General features: G+C 43.2%; 3 protein-coding genes across 3 annotated transcripts; 2 read left to right on the top strand and 1 right to left on the bottom strand.

Moving 5' to 3' along the window:
• Window positions 1-83: 83 nt before the first annotated feature.
• Window positions 84-12,024, top strand: pole (polymerase (DNA directed), epsilon). The gene is made up of 48 exons (XM_057032459.1): window positions 84-299; window positions 384-519; window positions 596-676; window positions 762-806; window positions 886-978; window positions 1,108-1,262; window positions 1,337-1,481; window positions 1,573-1,653; window positions 1,757-1,864; window positions 1,944-2,054; window positions 2,142-2,227; window positions 2,309-2,428; window positions 2,613-2,745; window positions 2,822-2,935; window positions 3,010-3,222; window positions 3,287-3,394; window positions 3,469-3,597; window positions 3,671-3,773; window positions 3,867-4,013; window positions 4,094-4,239; window positions 4,345-4,493; window positions 4,642-4,734; window positions 4,871-5,173; window positions 5,256-5,451; window positions 5,568-5,782; window positions 6,098-6,200; window positions 6,294-6,374; window positions 6,449-6,571; window positions 6,657-6,866; window positions 6,975-7,187; window positions 7,277-7,420; window positions 7,513-7,653; window positions 7,728-7,881; window positions 7,992-8,098; window positions 8,199-8,375; window positions 8,446-8,669; window positions 8,760-8,980; window positions 9,066-9,270; window positions 9,369-9,542; window positions 9,619-9,744; window positions 10,010-10,142; window positions 10,223-10,415; window positions 10,497-10,628; window positions 10,724-10,917; window positions 11,016-11,216; window positions 11,302-11,427; window positions 11,554-11,643; window positions 11,751-12,024. The coding sequence occupies exons 1-48, from the start codon at window positions 232-234 to the stop codon at window positions 11,871-11,873; spliced, it is 6,873 nt and encodes a 2,290-aa protein (XP_056888439.1). The 5' UTR covers window positions 84-231; the 3' UTR covers window positions 11,874-12,024.
• Window positions 12,025-12,685: 661 nt separating this feature from the next.
• On the bottom strand, window positions 12,686-16,511 carry p2rx2 (purinergic receptor P2X, ligand-gated ion channel, 2). Its single transcript, XM_057032620.1, has 12 exons — window positions 16,252-16,511; window positions 15,797-15,932; window positions 15,625-15,696; window positions 15,461-15,536; window positions 15,272-15,368; window positions 14,610-14,690; window positions 14,383-14,536; window positions 14,134-14,264; window positions 13,954-14,044; window positions 13,800-13,865; window positions 13,615-13,692; window positions 12,686-13,504 (listed from the first exon to the last, which is right to left on the bottom strand). Exons 1-12 carry the CDS (start codon window positions 16,416-16,418, stop codon window positions 13,406-13,408), a joined length of 1,248 nt encoding a protein of 415 aa, XP_056888600.1. The 5' UTR covers window positions 16,419-16,511; the 3' UTR covers window positions 12,686-13,405.
• A 530-nt stretch (window positions 16,512-17,041) lies between these two features.
• Window positions 17,042-23,125, top strand: pes (pescadillo). Its single transcript, XM_057033710.1, has 15 exons — window positions 17,042-17,205; window positions 17,397-17,476; window positions 17,773-17,926; window positions 18,038-18,147; window positions 18,314-18,485; window positions 18,604-18,693; window positions 18,889-19,005; window positions 19,221-19,295; window positions 19,776-19,862; window positions 21,183-21,313; window positions 21,493-21,618; window positions 21,714-21,898; window positions 22,164-22,321; window positions 22,402-22,569; window positions 22,776-23,125. Exons 1-15 carry the CDS (start codon window positions 17,182-17,184, stop codon window positions 22,848-22,850), a joined length of 1,752 nt encoding a protein of 583 aa, XP_056889690.1. The 5' UTR covers window positions 17,042-17,181; the 3' UTR covers window positions 22,851-23,125.
• Window positions 23,126-23,442: the final 317 nt, after the last annotated feature.

The following is a 23,442-nucleotide window of genomic DNA, read 5'->3' as shown; positions in this document are numbered from 1 at the left end:
TGTAGTCCTCTCACGGCGATCCATCTTTAATTAACAAACGATCTCTGTTTTTCCTACTCTCGCGGCAATTGCTGAAGAAACGCGCCAAAATAGGAAAACAGCAGCAGTGTCTCTGGTTGAAACCCAGAAGTGCTACTTTTAACATAAATTTAGCGTAAATTGCAAATGTGGCTTCTGTAACGGGCCTCCGCTTTGTTCATTCGTGTTATTGTCGGCAGAACTAGAGGGAATATGGTTCTGCAAAACAGTGGAAGGTACAGAGCGGACCGAGGACAAAGTGGGGGAGATCAGGAAAACCCGTGAGTATTTTTTTTTCTTTTGGAAACTCAAATAGGCAATCCGTGACAGAATGAACACGAATTCAGTGAATTTGTCTCAAACAGGGACGATGGATCCTCGATGTCCGCCCTCAAGCGGCTGGAGCGCAGCCAGTTCGCCGACCAGATGGACGCCCGCTTTGGATTCGACCGGATAAGGGAACCGGGAGAGAAAACAGGCTGGTTGATCAACATGCATCCAGTAAGTACACATATCGAACTGACGTTAAGATGAGACTGAGTATAGACATGTACAATTTGTGGTCATCTAATTGAAGACAGAGATCCTGGATGAAGACAAGAGGATGATCAGTGCTGTGGATTATTATTTCATCCAGGAGGATGGAAGCAGGTTTAAGGTGAGATCACCTGAACATGACATGTTTATAATTCCGCAAGCATCCCAGTGTTCTAATACATCCCTCCTGGCATGTCTGTTATTAGGTGGCCCTCCCTTTTAAGCCATATTTTTACATTGCTACTAAAAAGGTAGGTTTCATGTTTGGCGTGTATCTAAATATATGTTTTTTTCAGAACCTACTTGTTTATAGGTAGCTTTATTTTCCAGAACTGTGAGAGAGAAGTTAGCTCGTATGTGTCAAAGAAGTTCCAAGGAAAAGTGGCAAAGCTGGAAATTGTACCCAAAGAGGATTTGGATCTGGTGAGAGATGGTTTTGAGAATAAAATGAGAATTGATGCCTTGTTGAGTTGCACGTTACTTTCTGTATGTTACTTAAACCGATGCTTAGATTTTGTTTTGTTTTTTCTGTATCGTCTCCCTTCCTTTTAGCCGAACCATCTAGTTGGACTAAAGAGAAGCTACATCAAGCTGTCGTTCAACACTGTGGATGACCTCGTCAAGGTTAAGCGTGAGATCTCCCCAGCAGTGCGTAAGAACAGAGAGCGAGAACAGTCCAATGATGCCTACACATCAATGTTATCAAGGTACTACCACTCAGTCAGTCCTTCGGATTTTTCCCCTGAGTATAATATTTATTTTAATGTAAATGTTTTTCCAGCGCCTTGTCCGGAGGAAATGTGGCCTCAGCAGATGATGAGAGGATGCTCAAGAGCATCTCGGACCAGTTGGACAACATAGTGGATATGAGGGAGTATGACGTTCCCTATCATGTCCGATTGTCCATCGACCTCAAGATCCATGTGGTAGAAATGTGTTTGTGTATCTCATCTGTTTTGGAAAGCCCAGTATATGCACAAACTATTCTAATTCCAACTATGTCTGTCTGTCTGTCAGGCTCACTGGTACAATGTCCGATACAGAAGCAGCGCTTATCCACCAGAAATTGTCCGGAGAGATGATCTTGTGGAGAGACCGGTATGACAGTTTTATGGATGATGTTGCAGAGAGAAGAATTATGTCATTAATTCCAAATCACTTTGGTTTCTTTTTGATTTTTTTCTTTTTTTAATGTTTCCAGGACCCTGTCGTGCTGGCCTTTGACATAGAGACCACCAAACTTCCTCTGAAATTTCCAGATGCAGAAACTGACCAGATTATGATGATCTCCTACATGATTGATGGACAGGTCAGTTCCGCATCCTTTTGGTATTTACAATATCTGTTGCTACAAATACAATTAAATCTCTTCCTTTCATTTCCAAAAGGGATTTCTGATCACAAACAGAGAGATTGTCTCTGAGAACATTGAAGACTTTGAATTCACTCCCAAACCAGAATATGAAGGACCTTTCACTGTTTTCAATGAGGATGATGAGGTACAAGGCTGTTATAGCCAATATGCGCGAGATGGAATGCTTTATTACTGCATTCCATAATATGTGGCAATTTGGCTCTGGCTGCAGGCGGCTCTTCTCCGGAGATGGTTTGATCACGTTCAAGAAACTAAACCAAACATCTTTGTGACCTACAATGGAGATTTTTTTGACTGGTGAGTTTGTTTTTTTATGCTGCATTGCTGTGTTTCTCACCTCACAATGGTCGTCACCTCCCTCACCTTGTCTCCCATCAGGCCCTTCGTCGAGACGCGAGCCGCCCTCTATGGCCTGAGCATGCACAGAGAGATTGGTTTCCAGAAGGACAGTCAGGGAGAGTACAAGTCCAGTCAAGCCATCCACATGGACTGTTTAAGGTGCGTCATCCTCTCACAGCATGCTAATTGGACCATCACCCGTGTTGATTGAACAGATTTAGCATTAATCACAGTAATGCTTGAGCTATCACAGACACATTAACACTCCCAGGGCTACAGCTGTTGAAGAACCGGCTCAAAATTACCGGTAGTCATTAGAATTGTCAATATTCCTGCATGTCAGGTGGGTGAAGAGAGACAGCTACCTGCCAGTGGGAAGTCATAATCTGAAGGCAGCAGCCAAGGCTAAACTGGGCTACGACCCAGTGGAGTTGGACCCAGAGGAGATGTGCCGCATGGCTACTGAGGAGCCACAGGTACCTTAATAGACTTTGACAGCATGGACAGGCACTGACATTCAGATGACTTTATCTTGGTTTTTGTTTCTTTTAGACTTTAGCCACCTACTCTGTGTCAGATGCTGTGGCGACATATTACCTGTACATGAAATACGTTCATCCATTCATCTTTGCCTTGTGCACCATCATCCCAATGGAACCTGATGAGGTTTGTATATCATTTCAAGGGGAGCACTGAAAATGAGCGCTCACTTTAAAAGTTTTTCTTTCGCGACTTAACAGGTGCTTCGTAAAGGTTCCGGGACTCTGTGTGAAGCTCTGCTCATGGTGCAGGCTTTCCACGCAAACATCATTTTCCCCAACAAACAGGAACAGGTCTTCAACAAACTCACCAATGATGGCCACGTCCTGGACTCTGAGACCTACGTGGGCGGCCACGTGGAAGCGCTGGAGTCGGGAGTGTTTCGCAGTGATATCCCGTGTCGTTTTAAAATGGTACGTTTGAATTTTGATTCCTGGGTGAACCTGAGCTTGACCGTTGGCTGTGGTGTGTTGACAGAACCCAGCTGCTTTTGACTTCCTCTTGCAAAGAGTTGAGAAAACTATGCGTCACGCCATTGAAGAAGAGGAGAAAATCCCCTTACATGAAGTCACCAACTTTAATGAGGTTTGTGGGCTTTCTCTTTGGTCCCCCCAACATTCCCAGCTGGAAGTTTTAAAACATCCTTGGCCTTCCTCCAGGTTTGCGAGGAGATCAAAGCCAAGCTAACTTCTCTAAAAGAGGTTCCAAACAGAATTGAATGTCCTCTCATTTACCATCTGGATGTTGGGGCGATGTACCCAAATATCATCCTCACCAACCGCCTGCAGGTACAGAACTAAAAGCAAAACTTCAAATGGTGGACGAAGGACAAACGGAATTGAGTGCTTTTGTTTTTAACAGCCCTCTGCTATGGTTGATGAGGCCACTTGTGCTGCCTGTGACTTCAACAAGCCTGGCGCTGCATGCCAGAGGAGGATGACCTGGCAGTGGAGAGGCGAAATCAGTAAGTGCACGTGGGCATTTCTGCCACCGCGTCCCCGTGAAGGGTTGAATACCAGAGCTGAGCTTTTCTCTCCCTATTTTTATTTTCCCGCAGTGCCAGCCAGCCGCAGCGAGTTCCATCGCATCCAGCAGCAACTGGAGTCGGAGAAGTTCCCGCCGTTGTTCCCCAATGGCCCACCGAGGGCGTTCCACACGCTCAACAGGGAAGAACAGGCCAAGCATGAGAAGAAACGGCTGGCAGGTCCGTCCCTTCTCTCCTAATGTTTAGAAGCGTTCTACAAGTCAGGCAGGGTGTGATTCCCCCATGTGATTCTGTCTCAGATTACTGTAAGAGGGCATATAAGAAGATCCATGTCACCAAGCTGGAGGAGCGCGTCACCACCATCTGCCAGAGAGAAAACTCCTTCTACGTCGATACCGTGAGAGCTTTCAGAGATCGGCGTTATGAATTCAAAGGACTTCACAAGGTACCTTTTTGAATCGCTGTATTTTCCAATTTGTAGTTTTTGGATTTTAAAAAAGCTTCTTGTTTATCTGAAATTCCTCTTCTTTTTTCTAACTTCTCACTCCAGGTGTGGAAGAAAAAGCTTTCGGGTGCTCAGGAGAGCGGAGACGCAGCCGAAGTGAAGCGCTGTAAAAATATGGAGATCCTATATGACTCGCTTCAGCTGGCTCACAAGTGTATTCTGAACTCCTTCTATGGCTACGTCATGAGGAAAGGGTAGGGGTCACGCATGGTTCTGATACATAGGTTCTCATATCAAGGGCTTTAGTAAAGTATTAGTAGTATAATTCTCAGGAATTTGGCCTTTGAACACTACTGTACTGTCAAGCTGTATTAATTTTGCTGTAACCTGTGTCTCCATCAGGGCTCGCTGGTACTCCATGGAGATGGCCGGCATCGTGTGCTTCACAGGAGCAAACATCATCACTCAGGCCAGAGAGCTGATCGAGCAGATAGGGTGAGTGTCTCAGAACTCGGTGTGACTATTTTGCTGTAGATTAAGTTACCACGTGAAGCCGTACCCCGTAGTTTCCTCTTTTTTAATGTTCATTAAAGCCATTCTTTTTCCGCACATCCCTTCCTCCACACCTCAGGAGGCCACTGGAGCTGGACACTGACGGTATCTGGTGCGTACTCCCCAACACTTTTCCTGAGAACTTTGTGGTGAAAACCAGCAACGAGAAGAAGCCCAAGGTGACCGTGTCTTACCCGGGGGCCATGCTGAACATCATGGTGAAGGAGGGATTCACCAACGATCAGTATCACGAGCTGGTCGAGCCTGCATCCCTCACGTACAACATCAAGTCGGAGAACAGCATCTTCTTCGAAGTGGACGGACCATATCTGGCCATGATCCTGCCGGCTTCAAAAGAGGAGGGCAAGAAGCTGAAGAAAAGGTAACTTGGCAGTGGACTATACAAATCTGACATGACGTGAAAAGGTTTTTTGGTGACGGGTTAAGGTTTTCCTTCACTGCAGGTATGCTGTGTTTAATGAAGATGGATCTCTGGCTGAGCTGAAGGGCTTTGAGGTGAAAAGAAGAGGAGAGCTCCAGCTTATTAAGATATTTCAATCATCGGTGTTTGAGTCTTTTCTCAGAGGTACCACTCTGGAAGAGGTTTATGCCTCTGTGGCCAAAGTAGCTGATTACTGGCTGGACGTGCTGTACAGCAAGGTAAAGGAAAGTAAAAAGGCTAATCAAAACAGCCATTTGGTGTTTTACTAACAGTTTTATGAGCAGAAAAGCCTCGGACGAAATGTAGTTTCCCACTTTCAAATTTTATTTCCCAGGCTGCCAACATGCCAGATGCAGAGCTGTTTGAGTTGATTTCAGAGAACCGATCAATGTCCAGAAAGCTGGAGGATTACGGAGAACAGAAATCCACTTCAATCAGCACGGCTAAGAGACTGGCCGAGTTCCTGGGAGACCAGATGGTCAAAGATGCCGGACTGAGCTGTCGCTATGTGATCTCCAGAAAACCTGAGGGTTCTCCTGTCACAGAAAGGTGCAAGAAAACCCCATGTTTGTAACTGCAGCAGTAATAATAGTCATTCATTCTTTATAATGGTTGCAGTAAGCAGTAATAACGTGTTTAAATGCATAGGTTGTGACGGAAAACCGTATTTTCTGTTTGATTTTAATTTCTTTCCATATTATATTCCTAATTAGAACAATAGGCAGCTAGTTTGAAGTCCAGGCTGGGATGGTTTTCTGGGTGCCATAAAATCATGTCCTGATGTCAAATGGTTGTAGAGCGAGAGAGAGAGCCATGTAATGCTACTAAGAGGAGTTTGACACTGACACTTTGGATTTCCATCAGGGCCATTCCTCTAGCCATCTTCCAGGCAGAGCCCAGTGTGAAGAAGCACTTCCTCCGTAAGTGGCTGAAGATGCCCAGCCTGCATGATTTGGACATCCGCACTGTGAGTTTTTAATGATTTTCTCAGTATTATGTTACAAATTCTGGCTGAACATGCTTGCCCTTAAGTGTATTATGATTATTTCTGTAATTCCAGATCCTTGACTGGAGTTATTACATAGAGAGGTTGGGAAGTGCCATTCAGAAAATCATTACCATCCCTGCAGCGCTTCAACAGGTAAAAATAGATCATCTGACACTGTTCTGTCAGTCAAAGATTGGTGTACCTGGTTAAAAATGGGTTCTATTCAGGTGAAGAATCCAGTACCCAGAGTGAGACATCCCGACTGGCTTCACAAGAAACTTCTGGAGAAAAATGACATTTATAAGCAAAAGAAAATCAATGAGCTCTTCTCCAGTGAGGGCAAAAGACAGGTTTGTCCACCTGAGAACATTATAATATCCAGCCTGATGGTCATTTTCTTTCTTTAAATCAACTCTTACATCCTTCTTTTTTCAGGTGTCCATTCAGCCCCTTGCAGCTGGCCAGATTGTAGACATGGAAGACTTCGGAATGCCTGCCAGGCCTCTGCAACCAGCCATCCCAATCAGCACCAAGCGGAAACGGCCTTCGCAAGGAGATGACAGCCAGGTGGAATCTCAGGATGTGGAGCTCACTCAATCCTGGAGAGAGATCCTGGGCCCACCTCCACCTGTGGGGAAGACTCGGGTGAGATTAAAGTGTCAGCTTTTATGTACATGGCATGACAGTTTCATATGTTCGAGCTCTTCCTGAGAAACATTTTAAAAATTCTTTCAAAACGATGTGTGTAAACAGGAGGAGATACTGGTGTGGCTACGTTACCACAAAAAGAAGTGGGAGCTTCAGCTGAAGCAGAGGAAAGAGAGAAGGAAGAGGAGGAAACTGTTGGATGGCGATGCTCAACCTGTAGGAGGAGGTGTGATCAGAGATGGCCCAATCACCGGCCTGGGGAGCTTCCTCCGCAGGACAGCTCGCAGCATCCTTGACATGCCGTGGCAAATTGTGCAGGTGGGTCCAAGTTCTTGTTAATATCATTCTATTAAAGTTCGCTTTGCTCTTATTCTCACACGAGATCTGTCGCAATCCCAAACCCTCAGATTGCAGAGACTAGTCACCCTGGTTTGTTCAAGCTGTGGGCTGTGATTGGAAATGACCTCCACTGCATGAAGCTCAACATCCCACGCGTCTTCTACGTCAATCAGAAAGTGCAAAAACAGGAGGAGGGAGCCACTTACAAAAAGGCACGCTCAGAGAAATGACATAACCATCCCAGTAAATGCTATAAAAGCTGTTGCCACTGGTGAATGACCGTCCTGCTGGTGTTCGCCTTCAGGTGAATCGCATGCTGCCGCGCTCCAACATTGTCTACTACCTTTACGAGTACTGTGTACCAGAGGACATGTACCAAGAACACATCAATGAGATCAATGCTGATCTCTCCGCTCCAGATATTGAGGGTGTCTATGAAACACAGGTATCAAAGTTATCTGCGGTCATTTGCAAGATGATGTTGTGTGTTTAGGGTGGCATTAATGTGAGTTCTTTCAGGTCCCGCTGCTGTTTCGTGCACTGGTGCAGCTCGGATGCTTGTGTATGGTGAATAAACATGTGGTTAGGGATCTGGCAGGCAGAGAGGCCGACACTTTTGACCTGGAGCATCTGGAGATGAGGTCTCTCGCCCAGTTCAGCTACCTGGAGCCTGGTAAAGTCTCACGCCTGAATTCTTTCATCCGAATAGATTTTTCTTTTCTCAATTTGTTTATTTAAGATAAAGTATTATTTCTTGCCCTACTTTGTTTCATCTGTCCTTAGGAAGTGTTCGGCACATGTTCCTGTACCATCACAGACAGGGCCACAAAGCTCTGTTTGGTCTGTTCATTCCATCTCAGCGCAAAGCCAGCATCTTCATCTTGGACACAGTGAGAGGCCATTTTCTATCATCTTGGCCCTGATTTGGGCCAGATTATCTGTTCCAGGTTGGCATTTACTCTTATTGTATCATTTGTTTTCTCTCTTTAGGTCAGAAGCAACCAGATGCCCAACTTGAGCAACCTCTACACAGCGGAGCGCACTGCTCTGCTGGACAAGACCACGGAGGAGCTCCTGCCCCCAGAAAAACACAACTTTGAAGTCAGAGCAGAAAGTGACATCAAGGCCATTTACCGCGCCCTCCAACGCATACTGCTGAACTACAAGGTAAAATACTATTATTTCAAGACTTTGTTGTATTTAAGTGAGTACATTAACACACACTTTGTGTTTACAGGAGGAGCGGCGTGGGCCTACTCTCATCGCCATGCAGTCAAACTGGGAGTTGAAGCGGCTGGCATCTGGAATGCCTGTGCTCGAGGAGTTCCCAGTCGTACCAGTGCACGTAGTCGATGAGATCAGCTATAATGTGCTGGACTGGCAACGCCTCGGGGCCCGGCGGATGATTCGACACTACCTCAACTTGGACAGCTGCCTTTCACAGGCTTTTGACATGGCCAGGTATCGTCCACTGTAACACTGCCGTTTCAACCTCTTCCTTTGTGTGTTGATGAATAGAAAACACACTTTCTTCTTTTCTCCTGTTGTCAGGTATTACCACCTACCTGTTGGGAACTTGCCTCAGGATGTGTCCATCTTTGGTTCGGATTTGTTCCTAGCAAGGCATTTACGGAAACACAACCACCTGTTGTGGCTTTCGCCCACGTCCAGGCCCGACCTGGGAGGTAAAGAGGCCGACGATAGTCGCCTCGTCATGGACAGTGATGACAAAGGATCCGTGGAGATTAACGCTCAGGGATGTTACTCCACAGGTACCCGAGATGGAGGAGAAATCGGAATGATCCTTTTGTTTTTCGGAGGCAAATTGGTGTTTTAATAAGTGTTTGTTTCTTTCAGCGTGCGTTGAGTTGGACCTACAAAGCCTGGCAGTGAACACTATCCTCCAGTCACAGCACGTCAATGATATGGAGGGTGGAGCCAGTGTGGGCGTCAGTTTTGACGTGATCCAGCAGGCCTCACTGGAGGACATGATGATGGGAAACCAAGGAGCCAGCGCTGTCGCCAGCTATGACGAGACGGCTCTCTGCTCCAACACCTTCAGGTATAAAACCATCACGTCAACCCTCCACTTTATTGTGGAAGCAGGTTTGCTGTGTTGTGAACCTGGTTTACCTGTTTTTCTCCCTGTATGTCCTGTAGAATCTTGAAAAGCATGGTGGTTGGGTGGGTCCGAGAGATCACACAGTTCCACAACGTGTATGCAGACAACCAGGTGATGCACTTCTACCGCTGGCTTCGCTCTCCCAGCTCTCTGCTCTATGACCCTGCCCTGCACCGCACCCTGCACAACATGATGAAGAAGGTGTTTCTGCAGTGAGTCCCGTACCGTCCTCCTGCTGCTCAGGCCTCAGGCACATTTAGTATTTTAAAACCGTCCTTTAATCGTCAGGTTGATTTCCGAGTTCAAGCGACTTGGGTCGACTGTCGTCTACGGAAACTTCAACAGGATCATTTTGTGCACCAAGAAACGGAGAATTGATGACGCCATTGGTTACGTAGAGTACATCACCAACAGGTCAGACAGACTAAGCATGTTAATGCATCTACAGACAGTAGCTGTCTCTCTAACAATGTCACAGATATCAGTGATCCAGGCTGAGATTTCTTTAAATGTCATGTAATTTAGACCTGGAGAAATTGTGTGAATGTGTAGAGTAAAAATCCTATCCTTATAGTTAAAGCTAAACAATAGCCTCTAATGGCTATTCTCTCTTTGAATAACCTTACAAAGCACTGTTAATAATAGTGCATTTTAATTTATTTACTCATTTTTCCTCCAGCATCCATTCAAAGGAAATCTTTCACTCTCTATCCATCTCATTCTCCCGATGCTGGGAGTTCCTGCTGTGGATGGATCCAGCTAACTATGGTGGAGTGAAGGGTAAACTTCCGTCCAGCGTCTTGTATGGACAGGTAACTAAGGAAATCCGGGTGGAATCAAATGACAGAGAAAAGCAGGACAAACTCAGTCCTGTGTATGCTTTTATTTCTAGGAAGGTACCAAAAAGGGCCAGGAAGAGGGAGACAAGGAAGGCAGCGATGATGAAGAGGAGGAAGAAGCTGAGGAAGCTGACGGCGATGGCGAGATTGATGAGGTGGAGGAGCTGATCGAGAGTAACTGGAATATCATGCAGTTTTTACCCCAGACGGCCTCCTGTCAGAAATACTTCCTCATGATCATTTCTGGTAAAAGAAGCAATACAAACCCCACATGGTTTTTTTTTCTCCTGCAAATCCTAACAAACGTGCGCTCTGTCTCCATCCCAGCTTACATCGCAGCGGTTTACCACAGCATGAAAGAGGAGCTGCGGCGAAATGCTCCCGGGGCAACACCAGTCAAGAGACGCGGCGGCAGCCAGGCTTCCCAGCAGGCAGTGGAGGATCTGAGTGCTCTTCCTGGTACGAGATCTTTTAGGAAGCTGCCTAAAATGCTCACATTTTCCCCAAGGCCCTTATAAATCATATTATATCTTTTCTTTAACTTTCTCCCACAGGAATGATCTCTTTCTCCCAGGAATACGTGTCCAGTGAGCTAACACAGAACATTTTCACCATTACTCAAAAAATCCAGAAAAAGGTGACAGGTACCCGAAATGTAACTCAGCCCTCTGAGATGTTCCCCGTCCTGCCGGGATCTCACCTGTCACTCAACAACCCAGCACTTGAATTCATCAAATATGTCTGTCAGGTATGTTACCAAGCTTCAGAGCTCCTGTCTGCATGTGCCACTGTCCATTTTAGCTGCTATAATAGCTGCTACCTTAATTCTGTTGTTTCTTTCTTCAGGTGCTTTCTCTGGATGCCAATATCATAAACCAGATGAACAAACTGAAAAGAGACCTCCTGCGCCTCGTGGATGTCGGGGAGTTTTCTGATGAGGCCCAGTTCCATGACCCCTGTCACTCTTATATCCTGCCAGAGGTCATCTGCCACCACTGCAACTTCTGCCGTGACCTTGACCTCTGCAAGGACCCGTCTGTAGCACAGGTGAGAGCGGCAGCATCCTCACCACCGGCCTTGATGGTAAAGATGAAGTGTTAGAATTTGATGAACGGTATTTTCCTCTCCTCAGGATGGTTCTGTGTTGCCTCAGTGGTTCTGTTCCAACTGTCAGGCACAATATGAGACCAATGTCATTGAGATGGCACTAGTGGAGGCTCTGCAGAAGAAACTAATGAGCTACACTCTGCAGGACCTGGTGAATACATTTTGTTTAGCTTTTTTAATAGATATGTACAGAATTGATCATTTTTCTCTTTTTACATATGAAATATGTCTTCTGTTCTCTCTGTGGAAATACTCATTTAACTTTAACTGTTTTTAGATGTGCAGAAAATGTAAAGGAGTAAAGGAAGCAAACATGCCCCTGTACTGCACATGTGCCAGAGATTTTGACCTCACTTTTTCAATCAAGGTTTTTTCTCTTAAATATCATTGAATCGTCACTGAATCCAACCATGAAGGCAGGTTCAATATGTTCTTACGTCTGTTTTTGCTTCTCTCCTTCCCTTGTCTGTAAAGAGCTTCTCTGAGCAGATCAGAGTGTTTCGGAACATCGCGTCCCACTACAACATGAGCTTCTTGGAGGAGACGATTGACTGGTTAGGCGCCATGAGTCCAAACATCAACCTGAATTCTCACTAAGTCTCAGCTACATCAGTGGAAACTTAAATCAAGGGGAAAACTGGCACCTCGGGGGGTCAAAAAATGGAGTCTACCGGTCTTCTCACATTTTTGTTGTAAGATACTGTGGAACTTTTATATTTTTGTTGCTAATAAAGATCTTTATAGATGATCCTCTCCAGACTGCTTCGTCACTGCCAATAATGAGCTTTCTCCTCATTTATTGCTGATATGCAGAGCTAATGATGATAATGCGCCTTGCATTCATCGTTTTCTCTGTTGGGCAATTAGCCTTAACCGTATGCCTCTTACTCACTAAGAGTGAAGCTAATTGCAATTATGGTTTATGTAATGGTTAAATTATAGTAGATAGTAGAGTCCTTTTTCCCAAATGCCTGAATTATTTAGCAGATAGAAGCTACTGTAAGCAAGGTGGTTTGAAAAATAACCCTGCGCATCGATACCTCACACGGTATCCTTACACACTCACTTTGCCTCCTGGGTGGGGTTTTTCCCCTCCAGTAATCCCATTTCATACCGATGTTGGACCCGATTAGATTAACTGCTCAGATTCTCACTGACACATGGTGCACTTGTACAAAAGAGGGCGTCACCTTCAAAGCATACAAGTGTTTAAAACCAAATCTACTGCATGGAGAAATGTAATAGTAATGTCTAATATTCAATATAGAAATAATTACTGTAGGTTAAATATGCAAAAAAAAGTTGCGTGAAGAAGATCACAATTTGAAAATCTTCACTACATCTTGGATACAAGCTTGAGTTATGAATTAAAGACATAGAAATCCTAACATAAATGACAGTTGATCAAGTTTCTGCAGTGATTTATATTATCTTTTTTTTTTTAAAAATAACAATTTTCTGACTGACGTGCCACTGAGTCGTGCTCCCTCCTCCCATGGTGGTAGATATCGATCCGTCAAACTTGACTTAAGTCTTTTCACCGCTGACATTTGTATTGCTCTCAGGCATCCAGATGGATTCACACTGCCTTATAATCTTGTTAGCTAAACCATTTTATGGGAAATGTCTGCATTATCTGATTACGCTCCATCGCTCTCTGAGTATCCTCTGCGCTTCCTCCTGAAACCTCAGTTGAGAACATCAGGTCAGCTGAACCCATGAGCCTGAATCTTCAGATTCCTCGAACGCTGCAGGTTTATGTTTGCAGTAGTACAAACGTATCACTAATGTCTCATCATACGCTGCTATGGTAACTTTTATGTTTGTAAGTTGACTTAATAGAGGACATGTATCGCAGTACACTGGATTCCATGTATCTTCCATGATGGACTCAAAGGAAACCAACCAGTTGCATTGTTGTACATTTGGGGAGATCTTAAGAGGACCAGCTGTCTGTCTGGAGACGCTCTCTGTCAGCCTGGTCTTGTGGCCATTTTACACCCACTGCCGACAGCAAAGCAACTCCCAGCAGGCAGCAGTTGTAGCAGACACCTGAGAAACCACTCAGAGTTGTTGTCCCTGCATCTGCCAAAGGGAGGTCCATGCTCTAGTTTCAGTGACCGATGCCGCTACAGCGGGACGCCCTCTGACAGGTCTGAGTGATCTGAGCCAAAGCTGTTGATGAAACTGAGTTCTGTGGAAACGGGCTCCTTGGGCTCCTTAACGACCTGTGGAGGACAGATTTCCTTCACCCACAACCAACAGCTTATAGTTCAGAGTAGCAAAATGCCGGGGTAGGATTGATATTCCCATTATTGTCTTTAAAGCTTGCACTTACTTCATCAAACTTTCTCTCGCTGTAAACTTCGTTCTTATCAATGAACGTCAGCATGATCCAGTCGCAGATGATGGTGCACTTGAAGGTTAAAAAAAGGGAGGCAAAAACAGACGGTGGCGTACAAGAAAAAGCTGTAAAATCACAATCTCAGTCCCAAAAAAAGAATTAATGTGAGAATTACTCACGATCCCCACTGAAGTCATCGCAGTCACTGTGCTGATGATGGTCGGGATTGGGCTGAATTTACCAGCCTGAAAAAAAAGAAGATGGAATGATATTCGAAAGAATAAAAACTGATAGAAGCCACAGCTAACTGAAGAAAAGGTCGCTTCTGCTCACGTGTCCGTGTACGATGACGTCCAAACGAATGCCGTAGGCCTTGATAAGGGTTCGAGACTCCACTCCATTTCTGTTGTAATATTTGGCAAACCTGCACGAAAAAACCCAAACAGCATAACTGCAACACTGCAACACTGAGGTAAAGTGGCAAACACTTGACTCCTGCGTGTTATAACTTGCCTGAAATAGTAACCAGAGTTGGCCTGATCCTTTCTGAGATCAAGACGACGGAAGGAGTACGTGGGTTTACAGTTTGAAGGGTCAATGTCCAAGTTACAGTCCCAGTTGATGAAAACCCCGATCACCCCTCCCTGTGTAAAAAAAATAATTAAAAAAAATAGGCACACGGATGTTGATCAAAATGAAATATGATTTCCAGATTAGGAACGTCTCAAATTCCAGCAGCAAACTTTGGTATGCAAAACTCACAGTCCTGCAGAGTTCGCTGAAATTCTCCCTCGCTTGTGTTGCGATGTAGCCGAGGCGGAAGTTCGGACAGTAGGGCTCTTTGTCCGTGTGGTAATGACATTTACTGAGGTATTTCTGCATGTCACGCTTGTTTGAAGCATCCTTGATATTGCCCCTGCCACACAAATGAACACAGTTACTTTGCAGAATCATTTTGTGTGGGTGTGTGTGTCTGTGTGTGTCTTTACCGAAGCACTTTAAACTTGGGGAAGCGGATGGAATTCCTAATGAAGATAGTGAAATTGATGGCTTCCACCAATTCCGGTTCTCTGGTAAAGACAACAGACAGTCAGAATTGTGGTGTGTTCAAATGGACCTGGATCACCTTCTCTGAGGTTGGCCCGCACAAACAGGGACACCCATAAATAGTCTGGCTGGACCATCTTTGCTGAATAGTTCAGTTTTGTGGTTGTTTCCTGCTGTTTGTGACCTGTTTATGAGGCCAGATCTTAAACCAGCAGGCTCTAGACATGTTAATGTGCTTGGAGGCACTGATGCAGCAAAGTAACAACAAAGCCAAATCGACATTAAGCGATAGCTCACCTGCAAATGAAAATTGGCCCATTAGCTGTTAAATACTGAGTTAATTACAGGTGTGTTCAGCTCTGGCATGTTTGTTGATTAGTCACAGATATAGCAATGATTAACCTTTATTAACCACAAATGCATATTATATTATTACCATTAAATAATATTACAGGAAAAAAAATCTGAGTATGCCTCTAATATACTAGCTTATTACATACTTCCTGTTTTTAGTGCATTTGAAACCATCTTGACAGTTGGTAAATCAATTCAACGTGACATGGACTGGCCCAAAACCTCTTTTAGATCTGCATCATGTTCTTACTGTACTGCAGCAAATCGCTCGATAGGGCACCAGGTCTGAATCTCACAGGTTTTGAACGTGTGGTTATAGTACTGAACACATCTGCCAGTTCTTCTGCCTATAAGAAAGTGTTCCAGACGTTGAAATTAATGTAATGTAATAACTATGAACCAACATCGCTTGTGCAGAGTTTCAAAATGAAAACCATACCGTGGCCATCAAAGTCCACCTCTCCCTGGACGCAGTCGGAGTCTGCTGAGCAGTTGGCATTGGTAACATCAAAATACTAAAGTAACAAAGATGCTCAGTCAGTACAAAGCATAAATGTTTATGTCTCTGAACAATTAAAAAAAAACACTTTGGTGACCTCTCACCTCTGCACAGGTTCCTTGCTTCTGATCATAAGTAAATTCTCTCCTTAATATTGTACTAATTACGTCGCCACCCTGGGAGGAAAAAGGTCTTCAGTTATTGTCAGCTGGTTTTAGCTCAGGATGGCGGAGTTGAGGTGCTTCATCATAATGAAAGGCTTTGTTCTGAAGCTACCTCTGATGGCCGTGCATACTCCACAGTGTCCAAGATTTCATCTCCATGAACTGCAATTCCTTTCATGAGTGTATAAACTGAAATCTCGGGACGGGTTTCGATCTCTTGGTATGCTTTTTGACTTATAAACACATACCTTCAAGAGGACAGAGGAGATAGACCATATCATATTTTCTGTTGTGACCTCAGATTATGTTATAAGCATACAATTATATACTTACTATATACATTTGCTTCTCTTAAAGCAAAAGAACAAAGTAAGCTGACACAATTATTCACATAACATCTGATCGAAAAGCCTGAGTAATATTTGAAACAATGAAACTAAGACGTTTTACGACATATTCTCAGTTTGCCCACAGTTTAGAGTAATCATTTACAAAATTTGGTCTGTGCAATGCTCAGTAAAGCGCTATTTTAATTTCTAGTGCGTAGACATGCAACATGGATCTTACCAGATGAAATAGGTGATGACAAGAAACTGCACACTTCTGTAAATGAGTCCGAGAGTTCTGTTTTTAATCACCATCACCTTTGGGGTCTCGTAGTCCCAAAAACCAAGGAAATACTCTTTTAGAAAATGATGTAGCCCCATGATGAACTTATGGAATACTTCACACATGTCCTCGGATGTCTAATAGCTAATTAGATTTTGTAGCTCTTTTTCTTTCTCTAGCAGAGGTTTTTCTTTTGTACTCCTTACTGCCGCGCAGCCCCAAGAGCATCTCTCATCCCTGGTAATGCAAGATGAGAAGGGGTGGAGCTTGGATCTGACCGAATAACACACCTTTGTTTATTCCATGTATATGTATTAATCTGGTGTTTTACAACCTCATGTTTCATGTCTGTTGATAAATTAACTTACCTTTCTTTAATCTGTTGTATTTGACTGAAAATTATATTATCGCTACCAATTTGGACCCCAAATGATGTTAGGGAGGGGGACAAAAACAATCATGCTTTTTTTTCCTTTTTAATGTATGTTTAATGTACCCAAATAAGTACAGTATGTGGGTACCAATCTCGTAGGGTAAAAATAAGAATAACTGACAACTTTTTTTCTCTCAATATAATTAAATAAAATGTAAATAATAGGTTCAATAGCTATATTCAATATGATTGATTCAATTAAGTTTAGATTTTCAGATTAAATATTGGAAATTCATTAAACTATCTGATCTTGTTGAAGGAAATCTTTTCTTTTTGCACAGGCAGCTCATCGGGCAACCCTTCCTGGTCCTTCTCGTTTTCTCTCCCTGCCTCTTCCGCGCATGTCAAACAACACGTGCGTTGACTCTTGGTGATGGTGCTCTGTTGTTTTTTACATTACATTTGATTTGAAGACATTTAATTTATCATCTGACGGCCTATTCACGCTTTTTTAAATGGGTGGTCTTCAGAAGAAAAAGGTAAGAGCTGACCTTGTGTCATCGTCAACATGATATAAACATTACCATGGCTAGTCAGTTAGCTACCACAGCTAATCCAGGTTGGTTTTTCTGTAACGGTACAATATAGCGCAGGTTAGCATTTAATCTGATTTTTATCGTAAATTGTTAAGGGTCAATGTTTCGTGTAATAAGTTGCTCGTGTTTTGCAGTTTGAGAGGGGCTCTGCTACTAACTACATCACCAGAAATAAAGCACGCAAGAAGTTGCAATTGAGTCTACCCGATTTCAGGTAAAATGAACACATTAATGAGGTTAACGTGGAGGATCACCAATCTGCTTGCGATGTAATATTTAATTATATCAGATCGTAGCAGTGACTGATCATTTTTACATACATTCACTATTATACTTATTAAAGTAATTCATTGTTTGCTAGAACACATGTTTTAAGAAATAAATGGGTGATTTATTACTGTGTCTTTTACCACAGAAAACATTGGAAAAATACCGAAAATTGACGCAGGCTGAAACACCAATAGTTATTGTGTCCATGCATACATAATCATTTTTGATTTCTCATTTTAGGCGATTATGTATAATTAAAGGCATCTATCCTCATGAGCCCAAACACAAGAAGAAGGTGAACAAGGGTTCTACGGCTCCACGGACCTTCTACCTGCTCAAAGACATACGCTTCTTGTTGCATGAGCCAGTCGTTCGCAAGTTCAGAGACTATAAGGTATCATAGATGGCCTGTTTTTCCACACCTGGTCACGTATATTTCCAAAGTGTGAGTGTATGGTTGGAAAACATCCTATTCATTTCCACTCCACTACTATGCTCTTTGTAGGTATTTGTACGCAAACTTAAAAAGGCTCGCAGTAAATCAGAGTGGTCTTCTGTAGAGAGACTGAGAGAAAACAAGCCAACCTATAAATTGGACCATATTATCAAAGAAAGGTAAGACTTCTTTCCCCCCAGCACTTGGAGGCATAGATGAGCTTAAATTACTTTCTCTGAATCAAGTCATATTAAAATATCAGTGCATCAGACATTTTTTGCATTCATTTTAAATGTATCATGTTGTTTTGTGTTGCCTCACACTTTTTTGTTTGGTTTGTGGCAGGTATCCCACCTTTATCGATGCTCTCCGTGATATCGATGATGCCCTCTGCATGTGCTTTCTTTTCTCTACCTTTGCTCGGACAGGAAAATGTCACGTTCAGACCATCCAGCTCTGCAGGCGCCTCACTGTGGAGTGGATGAACTTTGTCATTACATCCCGTGCGCTCAGAAAGGTGCCAGTAAACAGCAGCCACCTGTACTTCTTTGAGACATATCAAGACGTCTCATATTGTGTTTATCTTTGTATTCTGTCACCACTGTTCGCTAACGGCACTTCTCTGTTCCCAAAAGGTTTTTATTTCCATCAAGGGAATATATTACCAGGCTGAAGTGATGGGACAGCTTGTAACATGGTTGGTGCCATATCAGTTCGCTCATGACGTAAGTAAATAATGTGCAGTGAAGGGCTAGTTTGATAAAAAGATCTAAGATGGCTCTGTAAATGATAAAATCATCCTTTGCCACAGGATATTTTGAGAATCATTCATATCTATCCCCTTCTGTATTTATTCTAATTAGATATTTACTCCTGCATTCATGGAGTTTGCTATCATTCAACTGCTGTGTCTCTTTCAGCACCCAACAGATGTCGACTACAGGGTAATGGCAACTTTCACAGAGGTGTACACCACTCTTCTGGGGTTTGTAAACTTCAGACTTTACCATTCCCTCAACCTGGCCTACCCACCAAAGGTATATTTTGGTGTGTTTTTTTTTTTTTTTAAAGATTTATACAGTATTTATATACCGCTAATAGCACAACATTTCAAGAATGCATATATTTCCCACTCTTAAGTTGATATACTCTAATGTACTTCCATCATTTACAGGGATCACCAATAACTGTATAATTGTTCACTAGTCAGATTACACATTACTATTCTCTTGTTTTCTTTCTCTATTTTAAGATTGACACAAAAACAGAGTCTCAGTTGAGAGAAGATGATGAAGACTATGCCATGAACTCAGAAAGCTATTTAGAGGTGAGCTTCCTGGCATCATGACTTCTGTATGTCTGCTTGTGTGATTTTCCTTGCTCAATAACACTGAACACACCACTACATCAGAGAAAGATCATGAAGTCATGAAAGGAAATAACGTCAGCTGCGTAACTTTCGAACACTTTTGACCAGTTTGCAAGACTAAAATTCTCATCACTAGTGGATCTTCAGATGAGTTTACATGATTGAATGTGAGATTAGTTAGTCCCTTTTGCAAAACATTGGCGTTTACCATTGATTAATGAGAGCAACTAAGAGTAACCATGGATGACTCCAACTGGAACCAGCTCGTTAGCTCTGAAATGCTGAATGTTGCAAAACGTCACAGCACAGGTGGATTAAATGGTATTCATCACAAGCCAGGTCACATTACTTCATCCTCGTAACCAGCACATCTGATGAGAGTTATGCAAATGATGTGTGGGGATTATTTTTAATTCAGTGTGTTCTGTCATTCTGCAGAAACTGTCCGCTCTGAGTTCCAGTCTTGCACGTGTGATTTCTGCCGAGGATGAGGAGGCTGAAGTTGACCAATTTCCTGTTGATGGGGTGAGTTCTATTTTTGTAATCAAAACATGTGCCCGTCTCCAAAAACTCCAAAAAAGTATGCGTTTCAAAGTATGGGCATTAAATTAATCAATCGAACAGGCTGAGAAATAATCGGCATAAGCTGCAGTTCATTAATTTGAACAAGATTCTATTTGTTTGAATGCTGCCACTACATAAATAGAAACATCTGAATGCAGCTGACTATTTGGATGTATCAGTTACTTACAAAGGCAGAGTTATTTAGACATTAAATCACAAAAATATTAGAGAACCACAAATTGTAGGAAATGCTAAATTAGCACTTCCACCCCAATTATAATAACTAAGCAATTCCATCAGCACATGCAGCAGGTGATGAACTAATTGGTCTCTGAGGACAGAGGTGAGAGTTAATATCTTCAGATGCGACTGGGGATATTTAAACTTCTCATTTTGCTCCTGAACATGTTGGGATCTTTTTTGCCACAGGGACTTTCTGTCCGTTTGTTTTATCTACAACCTTTGAATTATCACACCACATTCAAATTTTACATGCTCAAATTACGCTGTATCACTTCACCGTTGTGGTTGTAGCCGGGGATGCACCAAAATCCCCCCAAAAATACCGACGCCAATAATCTATATGAATAAATTTGGTCGAGCCTCACACATTGCACCTTACAGAGCCACAATAGAAGTATTCTATTCTAGAAGCAGTTCTAGCTTTCAAGTCATGAGACCTTGTGGAATAATACATGTTATGGTTCATTTCAGGTTTCTTTCAAACTGGTTGGCTCAAAATATCAGAAGTGTTTCCTGGTTATACTGTAACTAATTATTAAACTGGACGAGACATACTGTACCAGGAACAGCAGCCTCTTTTCCAACTCACCAACTTGCATATTGATTTTCAATATTTCTTCAGATTTTCAAGGCATATTTTTACCTCGTAATTTTAGTGAGTCTGTTGTAAGTTAAAAATGTAGTTAATAATTAGGGGTTATTCAAACACATCTCAGCATTTAAACAGTTCCTGCTTCTCCAGACCGAGAGAGATTGTGGTTGAATTTAGACTGTGCAAACAAAACTTTCCTTCAACCTTTTCAACTTTTGTAAAGGTGCAGACTCCAAACACACTCTTGACCTTTGCACAGTTTAGTATTTGATTTTGGTTTTCATTCCTTCACTTTTTAAATTCCCAACACTGCTACATGCCTGACAACAGATCGACAGAATCCTCACATTTAATGCAGAATCAAACTGTAGCTAAATGCAGGATGGTCTCTTTAAAATATTTATTAGGATTACAAAAACATACTAATCATGATTTCTTTCCTTCAGGAGGATATGGCGAAGATGGAGGCACAGGAAAAGGAACAGAAACAGCTGGAGGCTCAGAAAAAGCTTTTTGAGGGGCTCAAGTTCTTCCTTAACAGGGAGACCCCCAGAGAGTCACTGGCCTTTGTCATTCGGTGAGTGAAAGAGGGAGGGAGGGGACGCGTAGGAAACTTCATCTGGATCATTTTTGTTTGGTCTCATCTTCTCCTGAACTGGGTCATTGGGGCAGCAGCTGAAGCAGAGACGCCCAGACTTCCAGCTCCGCAGACGCTACTAATATTTTGATGGGTTTTCGTTTTGTTTCTACCTTCAGGTGTTTCGGAGGCCAGGTGTCCTGGGACAAGTCTGTCTGCATCGGCAGCACATTTGAGATGACGGATGAGACTATCACACATCAAATAGTTGACCGACCAAATATTGACAAACAATACATCAACAGGTAAGGGCCAAGAAGGCCGTCGTCTTTAAAAAATCCTTTCGCATTTCATTTTAGTCATGATCAAAGTATTTTTCCGTTCAACCCTGTGTCCTTAGATACTACGTTCAGCCCCAGTGGGTGTTCGATTGCATCAATGCCAAAATCCTCCTGCCTGTCGAAGACTATTTCTTGGGAGTCACTCTGCCCCCCCACCTGTCTCCCTTCGTTGAGGAGAAAGAGGGAGACTATGTGCCGCCAGAGAAATTAAAGATCTTGGCTCTACAACGAGGAGAACAACCTGGTACAAAACTGCACGACTTATCTCTTCCAGCATTCTCATGTTAATACATCACATAAGTGTTGATAGGTGTCAATTCTGCCCATCGTAACCACGCCCCTAAGTGCTAAATGGGATGTGGCCACAAAGGACCCACCCACTGTGGCCACACCCAGGGATTGTGCCAGGTTAATGTTTTATGTAGAACTACAGTAGTTCTAACAGATGGAGTTTCACTTGTTGTCAAAGTCAAATTCCTGAGTTAGGTTGCATCTTATCTGAATTTTAGCCCAGGATCAGGAAGAAGAAGAGGAGGAGGAGGAGGAAGATGAAGGAGATGAGGAAGATGAGGAGGAGGAAGATGATGACAATGAAGAGGATGAAGATGATGAGAAGGGAGAAGAAAAGAGTCTTCAGAAGATGGAAAAGCAAAGATCACAGGGCAAGGTAAGAGCTTTTTGAGCCCGTTTCTTCTCCACTGCTCTCTTTTGCTTTGTTTCTTATCATGATTTTTGTGGCCTTTTCAGTCTTTGCAAGTCAAAGTCACCCCAGGAAAAATGAGGATTGAAGATCCGGTACGTCGGGAGCAAGAGGAAAAAGCAGAGGAAAAACGACTGGCCATCATGATGATGAAGAAGAAAGAGAAGTATCTCTACAACAAGATCATGTTTGGAAAGAAGAGAAAGATTCGAGAGGTTGGTTCCATTTAACAATGCGGTCTTATCGACATTTGCATTTTTCACATTGGATTCATTCTTCTCGTTATCAGATATCTTATCAGAGCCTGACAATGTTCAACGTTATAGTGCAGCCCTCACCTGTAGAGTCAATTTATGCTCAGCCTAGGCCCTGGTCACTGGCTTCTGACATGCCTGAACAACAATTCATTCTTTTCTTACAGGCCAACAAGCTGGCTGCCAAGAGGAAGGCGCATGACGATGCTGAAAAATCAAAAAAGAAGAAGGCCAGGAAGTGACCGGTTTATCGATGTTTTTGAAAGTCGGACCTTCAAAGAATCGCCTGTGTCATGTTTGACAACTCTGAGGGTGTGGTCTCATTCACCTCTGTCAGAATCAAACACAGGATGTGGAACACGCTAAATGTAGAATTATTAATGTAAGAGGTGATGTTTTTCTTTATGTTCTTTTGTTTCAGCTATTCTAGATTCCACAAGTTGTTTGACCTTATTCTAAGAAATATGCTTGGAACAGTCTGGTGTATTTTAAAATAAAACAATACTGATATAAATGATTCCTCACATAGCTTGTTCTTGTCACGTCCTCATGTCCGCCTCTTTTGATGGTGTAGGGTCAAAGGTCACTGCCCTGTGTTGTTGGGTGGGCGTTACTGACGGAGAACCATAAGCCCCTCTGCCCTGTTCGACATCATCTTGCCGGCGGGGGGTTGTCAAAGGCCCGTCTGATCATTCCTCATTTTCAATCTCCTCATTCAGTCCATGACGCTCTTTGCCGCCCTGATCTAGATTCCAGTGCCGGCCCACTCAGTCCGGGTCTCAGCCTGGCACTCTGGGTGCCAGCAGGCAAAGGCGTGCCTTGCCCAACAAAAGC

This window comes from Takifugu flavidus, chromosome 5 (assembly GCF_003711565.1).
Source record: "Takifugu flavidus isolate HTHZ2018 chromosome 5, ASM371156v2, whole genome shotgun sequence".
Taxonomy (NCBI): Eukaryota; Metazoa; Chordata; class Actinopteri; order Tetraodontiformes; family Tetraodontidae; genus Takifugu; species Takifugu flavidus.
The sequence above is the reverse complement of the archived record's forward strand: the minus strand, read 5'-3'. Positions and strand labels throughout refer to the sequence as shown.